At 43.8% G+C, this 12,096-nt stretch overlaps 1 protein-coding gene across 3 annotated transcripts; it reads right to left on the reverse strand.

The window, feature by feature from the left end:
* On the reverse strand, positions 1-10,135 carry LOC306750476 (uncharacterized protein). 3 transcript variants are annotated; one of them, XM_079233905.1, is made up of 11 exons: positions 10,079-10,135; positions 9,557-9,599; positions 8,342-9,022; positions 7,084-7,908; positions 3,853-4,022; positions 2,984-3,101; positions 2,489-2,561; positions 2,288-2,409; positions 1,372-1,474; positions 1,187-1,283; positions 1-340 (listed from the first exon to the last, which is right to left on the reverse strand). In XM_079233905.1, exons 2-11 carry the CDS (start codon positions 9,589-9,591, stop codon positions 327-329), a joined length of 2,238 nt encoding a protein of 745 aa, XP_079090031.1. In that variant the 5' UTR covers positions 9,592-9,599; positions 10,079-10,135; the 3' UTR covers positions 1-326. The 3 variants fall into 3 exon arrangements, with proteins under 3 accessions (XP_079090031.1, XP_079090030.1, XP_079090032.1); XM_079233904.1 differs by lacking the exon at positions 10,079-10,135 and adding an exon at positions 9,803-9,919; XM_079233906.1 differs by lacking the exons at positions 1-340; positions 1,187-1,283; positions 1,372-1,474; positions 10,079-10,135 and adding an exon at positions 9,803-9,919 and having other exon boundaries at positions 2,984-3,096.
* Positions 10,136-12,096: the final 1,961 nt, after the last annotated feature.

The following is a 12,096-nucleotide window of genomic DNA, read 5'->3' on the forward strand; positions in this document are numbered from 1 at the left end:
AAAGGACAACATGTTGTATTTATTCACTAACAGTAGAGACGGTGACACAACCGAGACGGAAGGAAACAACAAGACCAGAAAGCAGCTCGACCGCCACTGGGTGTGCTGGTTCAGCCGGACGCTTTGATTAAAATGAAAATACTTATAAAAACAGTTTGAAATTAAGACGTCGATAAAGACAAAGAGTGGAACGTGAAAACAAGAGACATCAACATGAGAAAGAGAAATAAACAAAGCGAGAATGTGAACCTTCATCATCATCATCAGTGCTCTTCTTCACAGTTTGATACAAATTACATTTTTCAAAATCGGCCTCCGAAGTCTGATCACCAGTTAGGACCTGAGAGAGAGAGAGAGAGAGAGAGAGAGAGAGAGAGAGAGAGAGAGAGAGAGAGAGAGAGACAGAGAGAGAGAGAGAGACAGAGAGATAGATAGAAACCACAGAAGAGGATTTGTGGTGTGAACGGAGAAAGGAGGACGAGAGAAAATGGGATTAAAACCAGCTTTTAGGATTAGAAGCTGATCACCAGCGAAGGAAACGTGTCTAGAGGGTCAAAGGTCAAGGGCAAGGCTGCAGTATTCAACCAACCTTTTCCAGAGGAACGATAACAATATATATGTATAATATATTATGTCTGAATGAAATAAACCGGACTATAAGCATCACGCTGAGCCCAAGATGGTAGTTTTTTAGATTTTAAAAAGGTAGGACAAATAAATGACATGATTAAAGCTCTATTAAGGCTCTATATTAGAGCTATTGTAAAGTTTTATTAAAACCATTTTAAAGCTCTATTTTAAAGCTCCATATTAAAGCTTAAAGCTCCACATTAAAGCTCCATATTAAAGCCCCATATTAAAGCTCCATTTTAACGCTCCATATTAAAGCTCCATTTTAACGCTCCATATTAAAGCTCTATTTTAACGCTCTATTTTAACGCTCTATTTTAACGCTCCATATTAAAGCTCTATTTTAACGCTCCATATTAAAGCTCTATTTTAAAGCTCCATATTAAAGCTCCATTTTAAAGCTCCATATTAAAGCTCCATATTAAAGCTCCATTTTAAAGCTCCATATTAAAGCTCTATATTAAAGCTCCATATTAAAGCTCCATGTTAAAGCTCCATGTTAAAGCTCCATGTTAAAGCTCCATGTTAAAGCTGACGCGTCGGCAGCGGGCGGTACCTGCGTCGCCGCTGCGGTTGCTGGGCCGCCTCACCGGGCCGAGCCGGTGGACGGGCCGGGTGTTCCTGCGCTGGCCATACGCTCCTCTCCTCGGCGCCTGGAGACGGACACAAAGACAGAAACGAGGGTCAGAGGCGTCGTGGCGGCGGGTTTGGATCCCGCGACCTTCTGACCTCGGCGCTCACCGCCGGTGCTTCTCGTCTCCGGCTCGGCTCCTCCGGCCAGCTGGAGAAGCCGTCGTCCTCCTGGGACGCCTCGTCCTGGTCGCTGTACTCGAACCCCGGGTCGCTGGAGGAAACACAACATGCTCATTTAAATAGAACGTCTGAGGAAACGCTGTAGTCCTACTTTGTGTTGTGGTCAAATGTCTCAGCTTTCAGGACAAGTAACAGTGATTCTTAAAATAGATGCTTGAATGAATAGATTTAATGAATCTTAGTGCATCATTTTAAATCAAAAACACACTTTTGTAATATTTTTAAGTCATTTCAAAATCTAATTATAGAAAAATCTTCCTAAAAAACTCCTTATAAAGTAAGTAACGTGGTTTTATTACTCACTTAATGCTCAGTGCTTTTATTTAAGTGTTTCCCTCTTCACTCAGACTGAACTTCCTGTTTCCTCGTCTGGAAGTCAGTGTGTTTTTGACTTTAAACCAAATTTCCATGAGCAAACATTTAGTGAAATCTGGGTGTAAACAGTAAAAAGTGAGAAAATGTAGTATTTAAACTAACAATGAGAATACAAAGCATACAGTAAACCTTAAATGACTCAAATGAATGAGACAATAGTTTGATTAAAAGAATAAACATTTACATAGATGCCTGTATGTATGCCTGCTTATATTTTGAGTGTTTTTAAAAGCATATTCATTATTTCAAACTCAGCGTAAATGAACGTCATGAACACATGAACATAACACATTTACATGACTTTTACTAAACTTTGGGGATTTTATTTTTTTCAAGGACTTTTCCAGGCCTGGAAATAACCATTTTAAACCTCCATGACTCTTGCAGGTTTTCCGTGAGCGTAAGAACCCCATTGGTTGTTTGTCTGACTCTTTAACGCCATGACGGTGAGTAACGGGTGTCATCCCACCTGCTCGGCCCCAGGGGGCGCTGTGACATGCCGCTCCCCGATATGGTGACTTTGACGCCCTCCAGCCGCTCCTGCCGCCTCCTCTCCAGGTCGTGCCGCAGGTCGCCCGGGCCTCGCACCGGCTGTCAGCGACACCACCGACGCATTAAACACAAAGTCAGCGTTCTCGTGATCATCAGAGTTTGAGTCGGGTTTATTTACCTGCAGAGGTCCCAGTCTGGAGAACAGAGGCTCCTCGTCGTCAAGCAGGGAGTTCATATTCAAGCTGAAGCCTCTGCAGAAGAAGAAGACGACAGATGTGTTGTTTCTCCAAAAAGGAAAATATTAGTTATACACCACATTTAAAACAAAGTAATAACTGCAATTAAAAAGCACAACAACTACAGCAGGATAAACTACATTTTAAGGCTTAAGTCTCGACATCAGTTGGACACTTTGAGTTCCTGCTGCTGTTGTTCTGCACCTCAACGTCTCTACGTGTGTTCACCAGGCTTAACTAGGTGTGTTCACCAGGCTTAACTAGGTGTGTTCACCAGGCTTAACTAGGTGTGTTCACCAGGCTTAACTAGGTGTGTTCACCAGGCTTAACTAGGTGTGTTCACCAAGTTTAACTAGGTGTGTTCACCAGGCTTAACTAGGTGTGTTCACCAGGTTAAAGAGATGTTCGTTCACCAGGTTTAACCTCAGGAGACGTACCGGTTGGCGCTGAAGCGCTCGTCCAGCGTCAGCTCCTCCGACTCGTCCTCGTAGACGACTTCTTGCGGCGTGGAGAAGCGCTGACTCAGGGAGACGCCGCCGTCTCTGAAGTACTGCTCTGTGGACGAGGAGACAACTTTAAGGTTAAGTCTCTTCCTTGTTACTTTTAAACATTGTGAGAGGATCATGTCATTTGTCCTTTATTTGTTAGATATTTTAGTGCAACACAAATATTACACACCGATATTGGTTCACTTAAATTTTGTTTGTATAAATTTGCAAATCTACATTTAGTTTTATAAAAGCACCAACTCAAGACACAACAAATAAGGAAAGGACGAGGAGGGAAGGAGAGGAAGAAGAGAAGGAGAGGTGGGGACAGGAGGAGGAAGAGGGAGAGAGGAGGAGGAAGAAGAGGGAGGGAGGGAAGAGGAGGAGAGGATAGAGGGAGGGAAGAGGAGGGGACAGAAGGAGAAGAGGGAGGAAGAGGGAAGGAGAGAGGAAGGAACAGGAGGAGACGCAGATTAAGAGGGAGAGGAAGGGGGAGGGAAGAGGAGGAAGAGGAAGGGAAGAGAGGAGGAAGTGGAGAGGAAGGGAAGAGGGGGGAAGGAGAGAGGAAGGAACAGGAGGAGAGGGAGAGGAAGGGGGGGAAGAAGAGGAGAGGAGGAGGAAGTGTAGAGGAGACAGTCAGAGGAAATAAGGCGAGGAAGGAGACGAGGATGAGCGCGAGAAAGCAAGGAGAGGGTAGGAGAGGAGACAAGGAGAGGAAGCAAGGATAAGGTTAGAGAGGACAGGAAAGAAGAACATGAACCAGTCGAGGAAAGAGGAAACAGGGAACGACAGGAGGAAGAGGAGGAACAGGAGCCGACCCTTCACGAGGTGCACCAGGGAGATGATCTCCTGGGCGAAGGTGCCGCTGTGCGTGGGCGACTCCCGGTACGTCCCCGAGTGCTGCAGCATGGGCAGGAAGTCCAGCCGCTGCCGGCCCACGTTCACCAGGTCCAGAGACAGCTGCCGGTCCGAGGAGTAGCACAGCGAGCTGCAGGGGGAGGAGCCAAACCAGGGCGGAGGTCAGGCTGGTTCCCATCGAGCTGACGGCTCAACCAGTGCAGACCAGGTTTCATTCACCGGCTTGTTTGTTTCCACGTCACAGGAAGTTTACTTCAGGTTCAAAGTACTTTTACAGTGAAGCTAGGATCAATATGGAGGAGGATGACTTATGTTATTCTGTCCTCATCTGATTGTTCGTATAGTTGGCTGTTATGTATTACGTTTTTTATTTTATTTACTTGTTGTCTAGTAATGTGTAAATTGTAAAAACTTGAACATAAAATGATTGAAAGAAAGTTAAGCTGTGACAGAATATTAATGTCTTGTAATGTGTTCATTTCCACATCTGGGTAAATAACAACAAATAAAAGCAACACGTTACCTTACCTGCAGGACTTACCTTTCCCGAGTTCCACAACTGATGAAGTTTAAACTATCTGACCCGACGTGAGCGGGACTCAAACAAAAAGACGAGTTTATAAATTTAACAATATTAAAACATCCCAAAAAAAGAGCTGACGCGTGTTCACCTCCTTATATAATCGTACCGTTGTTTAACCTCTTCTGTTCTGGAATGCGCTTTAAAAATAATAAACGAGCCATTGTGCTTCCCCTCTGATCTCTGGCACTGGTGAGAAAAATAGGCAAAAACTCAAACTTTGTTTCGTGAGTTTGAGGAGCAACTAACTGAAGCGTCTGCTGCTACTTGAGGAAGAACTCCTGAATAAAACTTGTTTTTGGGGGAAAGTAGATTTCTGACTCGCTGAAAAACATTAAGGATGAACTACATGTTGAATAAAAAAAGTTCTCGTGGTGTTTCTAGACTTTGAGGAGGAATAAATCAACGGGTGAGACAAACGTTGGGTGAAAGTTCACACTTCTGTTCGCCTCTGATCCATTAAATCACATCTCTGGTCTCCGTTCTTCAGGTTTAGTTTCCTCTGGAGGAAACTCCTCGTGGCAGATTTGGATCGGTTCCTCCTCGATTTGAACGATCCTCCTTTTGGAGCCACGTCGTCGTGACGTCGTCGACCGCTTCCTTTTCTCTTTTTATCACAACTCACGTGTACGTTCCCGGCTTCAGTTCCTCTCTACTTTTAATACTCATGGCTTCAACTTCCTCACTTTCTTTACCGATTTCTTGTTCATGGCTCTGATTTCTGATTTTGTTTCCATCCCTGATGGCGCTTCAACCTTCTCCTTCGTCATCGTCACTCTTTCATTTCATTCCTCATGAATGCTCTGACTTCTCAGCATTGATGGCGTATTTTACCGGTTCACACGGCTTCAATTTCTTCTTTTGAAAGCATTCATATTCATCCTCATGGCGTTGCTTTCTCCCGTCACCTGTCATCATGACGATGTTCTTGGCTGTAAATTTTCCCAATTTTTCCACATTGAAGACGTTTATTTTTCTTGGCAAAAGCATCGATGAGGTTTCAGTTTCTCCTGATGAATGTTCTTTGTGTTCTTCTTCCACCGTGAATGAACTCAGTGATGTTGTTGCTCTGACAGGTAACTGATCGTCACGGTTCCCGTTCAATAATAAAAATGCGCTGGAAGTGATTTATTTTCTTCTTCTCCGAGTTCTTGACAAAAAACTAAACCAGCCTCCTTAGTAGTTCGTCTGGACATCGTGGTCGTGCTGTGAATCCTCCAGAGGAAAGGCTCTTTGGCCAATCAGGGCGTTTACCTTCTTAAAGCGACAGGCACAAAGACTGTTTACCTTCTTAAAGCGACAGGCACAAAGACTGTTTATCTTCTTAAAGCGACAGGCACAAAGACTGTTTATCTTCTTAAAGCGACAGGCACAAAGACTGTTTACCTTCTTAAAGCGACAGGCACAAAGACTGTTTACCTTCTTAAAGCGACAGGCACAAAGACTGTTTACCTTTTTAAAGCGACAGGCATAAAGACTGTTTACCTTCTTAAAGCGACAGGCACAAAGACTCCCAGCTCGTCCTCACCGGGCGGGAGATGAGGCCACAGCTCGTGTTTGACCAGAGTGTCGTTCGTCTTCACTTCCTCTCGGTGTAAGCGGCTTCTCTTTAGGTCCAAACGTCAGATCTGGTTTGTGGACCAACAGCTCCCGTCAGAGACGCTCTCATCTTTCGTCTCACGTCGTTTCTTCCATTCACAATTCCACATGTTCAAATCTTTCCTCTTCTTTCAACAACATTTGACCAAAATGCAACTGAAGCGTCTTCAAAATCCGCTAAACCCGAGGAAACGTCGTCCATTTTCAGTCCAAAATAATCTAAATCAGAACCTTTTCTTAATTCCTGACATGCCGAGGACTCAACTTGAGTGATGACGTACAGCGACATCCCTTCAAACAGCAGCTTCCAGGACAGAAACCTTGAGTAGCAAAGAACCAAAAGCCCAGTTCAGGTCTTTTCAACATCATCTTCTGAGATGTTGGATCCATTTCTGCATCAAACTCCTCCTCGTGCACACCAGCGTGATTCTGCGGTCGGCCCTCCGGCTGCATGGCGTTGGACTGAAACCTCTCATGTGTCGTCTTCTCCATCGGCCTCCCAGCTGGCTGACATTTTCATTAAAAAGGTCAAAACACGGAGGAGAACGTACACGTCACGGTGCTTTTTTTCGGCAGGTTTCAAATCCAGTCTTCTGCTGTTGGAGGCGTTCTCCTGCTTGGTGCATCTCTCAAGACATGTGAGTTAATGCCTCCTCTTCTTTATGTAGAATTATAAGGAATGACTTGCAAGTGACGCCACCTTGTCATCAACACGGTCACTTTGCCAGAGACACCCCTCTTCCATCTCTTCAGTAACGTGTGAGCGCTTTCTGGGCTTCGACATCGACGGCAGCGTCGCGTCTCTTCCTGGTGGAAACGCTCAAAAAGGTTTCCTGTGAGGCGGCTTCACCTTTGGAGAGAAACGTCTCCGAGGCTTCCTGGTGCAAAAGCAGCTCAATGAAAAGGTTTCCTTCTTCTTCCGTCTGCAGCTTTCAATGAACTCGTAAAGAGAAGTGTGAACTTTCCCCCTCTCACCCTTCATAATTTGATTTTTTTTAAATAAATACTCTACCTGTTATTCTTTACGGGTCGGCTCATGTCGACCTTGATGGTTAGCGTTTCCTCCGTGGCGGCCATGTTGTTGGTTTTCTGCTCGCTCCACCCTCGCTCCCGCTGACGGGGCATTTTGGGGTTCAAGTCGCTCCTCTGCAGGTGCTGCTCCAGACTTCTAGGCCTGCGAGGTTCCCACTGCTGCGGCCCGTCTTCCTCCTCCGCCCAGTCGGGCTCCCCGTCGGCGGGATCCTCGTGAGCGTCTCCCCTGAAGGGTCGGTACGCCGCTCTTTGCTCTTCGCGAGGAAGCTCTTGGTACCCTTGGAAGGACTCCTGCATGCGCGGTTGACTCCTAAGCGGTCCCGTCCTTCCGGCTTGGCCGCGGCTGACCTGCCCTCTCGCCGGGTGAGGACCGCCCCTCCCCTTGTGGGTCGCGGGACCATCTCGGTTGCCGTATCTCACGGGGTTCGGTCTCTCTTGCGGCGCCGGGTTCCTCTTAGCTTCGTGATAGTTGGAGTCCCTCCAGGTATCCTGAAAATGGCGTCCCCTCGCGTCTTCCCGGTCGTCCGACCTGCCGTCCGACGGCCTGAAGCGCTCCTGAGACGAGCTCGCCGGACGGGGGCTCCTCTGCCGGTCAAAGTCGGGGTCGGGATCTCGGCGATCGGCGAATTGTCCCCACCGCGCCGGCTCCCTGCCGCCCGCGATGCCGTGATCGTGTTCAACGACAAGCGGTCCCGAGTGCCGAGCGGCGCCGCGGGGGAGGCTCCCCTGAGCGTCTCCTCCGAACGCATCTCTGGGGCCGTCGCCCGAGTAACGCTGATCCCCAAAGTCCTCCTCATTCCTGTACCTGTGGCAGCATAAGAGGAGGTGACATGGTTCAACAATCATTCACGCTTATTATTCACACTTCACATCTGGCTGTAAAACACTCACTTCACATTAGCTTTGGACACATTCTACATCAAACATCTCATTTACTGATTTATCGCCTTCTCACACGAGTTGATTTAAAACTACTTTCTGCCATTTGCGTCAACAACTCTGGTGTTTTCAACGGAAGACGTGCAAATTTTTCTCAAGAATCAGAAAAAGGTTGCAAAGCAAGAAGAGTTTAAGCCATGCAGACTACTAGTCAGACAAGCATTATGGAGGATAAGGTGCGATGACAAACAATGAGGAGTTATTTTGCGCTATGGGAAAATTGGAAAGATGAGAATCCTCTGCATTCTTCGTTTTCCTTTTTCGACAGTGCTGCAAAAGCATTTCGCCCTAAAATTTACCCAAGGTGAGTGGCGTCATCCATTTCTCTCCTTTGCCTTTTAAAGGTGGGGCTCCTCTCCTGGAGGGAATCCTCTCTTCGTCTGTCTCTGTTGGGGCCCTGAGCGGGCCTCCTTCCTCTTTCCCTACCTGCTCCCCTTCTTTGGTCATCCAACCTCGCCCCGGGACTGAGGTCCCTGAACCTCCCTCGACCTCGGCCCTGCTCCTCCCTCCTCCAGCCGATCCCCGGCTCTCTCTGTTGGTGGTCCGGGTGGGTCCTCGGTGTCGGCGGCAATTTTTCCCTCATCACCCTCGGAGGCGACTGAGGCAACCTGGCCCTGTTTTCGTATCTCTGAAAGAGCTCTCTAAACCCGCCTCTGCGTCTTTCTCCATTCCCTTCTCCTCCTCCATCATCATGCAGTGGGGAAAGCCTCCGGTCGTCCTCGAAGCTCGTCGCACTATGATGAGGCGACGGCCTCCGCCGGTAGAACTCCTCCTGGCTTGGATGGCGTTGCTGCCCAAACTGGCGGTCGTCTGGGAAAAGAGGGGATCTCCTCTGGGCTTCAGGGTGCATGTCTTCCCCAAAATAGTTCCAGCGCTCTTCGGGATCTTCTCGGGAGCGGCGGCTCCTCTCCGACGGATCCCCGTTGAGTTCTGCAACGACTTTGTGAGGATCAAAGTCTGGTTCGTCCCACGGGAACCTCCTGAAAAAAAAATGTTGAAGAAAATAAATATAAATAATCATGTAAGACATAAATCAGCATTCACATTGTGATCAACTCAAAAAGTAGATAGTTTATGTCCATAAAAAGGTAGAAATTATCATATATTGTATTTGTCTTTATACACATTAATTTATTACGTTTGTATTTAACGTTTCCTTTTATTAAAGATTACGTTAATTCATAACATATGATCAACACTATTTTACTTGAGTATATATTTGAATTGTTTATTATTACGTTTTAAATTAGCTTTTTTCTACATTTGCATGACTGTATTTAAATTTTTTATTCATTTAGATTTTCACGAATAAAAATGTTTATTTACATATTACATTGTAACTGCATTTCAAGTTCAATTTAATTTGAGCATTTCTTTTTTCAATAAAACAATTTTTAGTGCATCAAATTTTGGAGACAAATATTTTAAATATATTACAAATATTTCTCTCTTAAAAAAAAAAAAATCTACATTTTAACTCTTATGTATGAAAATGAATTGATAGCATTGTTTACCTGTAACGTGGCGATCCGGACCGTGGTCTTGACATTTGTCAACCTTTAAGGAACGGAGAGTTTTTAAGTTTAGTAACAACACGTCACAGTAAAAAGCAGTTACAACTTAACTAATTCATCTAATTAGGTTTTTATGGATAATTCATGTATTATCATTTTCCTCTTTTGTTTTATTTTACAGAGTATGACTGTCTGGTCACCGTCAAGAGGAACTAGGGTCGTTTATTGGAATATAGATGTATTTACCCTGAGAGAAAGAGGGCATCCTTTCCTCCTCTCCTCCTATTGAAGTGACTTACATGTTTTGTTGGTTTGTTGACAAACTTGTTCCTCAGCCACGAGCTCTATTAAGTTTAAGGTGATGAGTTCCGGACCACGAGACAGATCACAGGGTGTTTTACATAAATATACTTTTATATTAAACCCCCAAAACAATCCAAACATTATCAAAATACATAATAAATTAAGCTAACTTCTAGCCAGCTAAGCTAGTTAGCGGCTAACATCCTGCAGTTGTCTCACCTTCGTCCTGTCACGCGCCAGACTGTCACGCGCTGACTGTCACGTGCTCACTTTAGCTACAGCGGAGACCGGAAACCCCAAAACACGCGAAACAACCGTTTGTACTTTTGGACTAAACACCTATTTATTGGCAAATAAAAAAAACAAAGCGTGCCGAGAGTTTCCCTTTAAAGGCTGCAAGAAAGAAATGGCTGCAAGACGATCATCACTTCCGCCGAAACACTGTACGCGCTCGGCCACTTCCGCCGCGGTCTTTTCAGAATAAAAGTATTAGTTGTGCAAATCCGCAGTTCAGTAGAAACAGAAACCACATCAAGCTGTTACATTAATACATTGTGTAAATATGAATCAAATACTAATATATCGAGATACTTTCTTTTATTAGAACTGTTCCCTGTCAATTACAAAATACTGTGCTCAAATTATTCTGAAAACGTAATTTGCTGCCCTCCCATTGGCTAAGAGACAACTAACTAATTAGGGTAAAAGTATATATATACTTTTAGGACCTTAATTAGTTAGTTGTCCAACTATATATACATATATATATGTATATATATATATATATATATATATATATATATATATATATATATATATATATTGTCATAGTTTGCATATAATGAATGAATTAATGAATATATACTTTATAATCCCCAAGGGGAAATTTGGTGTAGAGTAGCAGCAATTTAAAGACAGAAAATAAGATATTAAAACAGCAGGGATGAAATACATATACAGTAATAATACTAATTAAATTAAATTAAATTAAAATAAAATAAAAATAGATTGTCGTAGTTTGTATATTGTGGTTATTTGCCAACATTTATGTTCAAATGTTAAATTAAACAGCTCTTGTGTTCAGATAGATTCTACCAGAAAAATAAAAAATAAAACGTTTAAAATGACTGAAGTTGGGTTTTATTATGATCTTTGGTCAATATGTGTTACCTGTTTCTATGTTATACGCTGAAAGGCGAAAGAAAAGTTGTATTCTGTTCCTAATATGTAAATATATATAAATAATATCTTCAGATCGATCCGTCTGTGCAGGAATGTCAAGTAAAAAAAAAAAGTAATGATTCACTCAAAGTTTTGCAGATCAGTTTTAATTTCAGTGCAGCATAAAGTCAACACACAGTGAGATATAATGATAAATAAAAGTGGCTGCTTAAAGCTCTACACTACATTTGTCATCTCACAAGTCCCTCGTCACGATTAAACATCTTATACAGGTTTGAATCTCTACCGTTTCCCTTCGTTTCCTCAACCCCAAAGTGTCCGTTTGCCATTTTCATACACGAGTATCTACTTATCCAGCTCACTGACACGAATGGCTTGATGACGTTTATTGTTCTTTTTCAGCAGTTATCCATGCACCACATCTACAATGATATATTCCACCAAGCTGCAGTGTCACAGAGTTAAATAATATTCGGATAAACATTGTGTCCTTTATTTATTTTCTTGTTTTACTTCATATACACAAGGGGGGAACCCGGAGGCTTCAGCAGAATCTGGAGGAATGAGGAGCTGACGGGGAGAGGGTTGCAGCAGCGACGAGAAAACAGACAACAAGAACTTCCTGTTGCAGCGGTCCCTGTGACGAGGACCCGTCTTCACTCATGGTGACTTATAACACATGAAGTAGAGGGTTTTTATATTTTTTTAAGGCTGATTCAAATATTTTTGGACTGCTTTTGAGGCAGAACAATTACATGAATTGGATTTTAAAAGCACTAAAGGAATGTAATAGTCTTCACCAGGAGGGCATGTGTGGCACCAGACCATGATGTCATTGAACGGATGAGCAGATGGGATTCATAAAGGCTGACTTACATATCTTGTTGACCATTTTTAGCCAAACAAACTCAATAAATTACAGGTTTTTTGGATATCATCAGAATGACATTGGACCAAAATGTGAGGAGATAAATTACGTCTGAATATTTGAATACAATTTAATTATCCTTAAATGGTCCGAAATTTGCATCGAGTTTGGTTCGGCTGCTCATTAA

The sequence above is a fragment of the Taurulus bubalis genome (assembly GCF_910589615.1).
Source record: "Taurulus bubalis genome assembly, chromosome: 18".
Classification (NCBI taxonomy): domain Eukaryota; kingdom Metazoa; phylum Chordata; class Actinopteri; order Perciformes; family Cottidae; genus Taurulus; species Taurulus bubalis.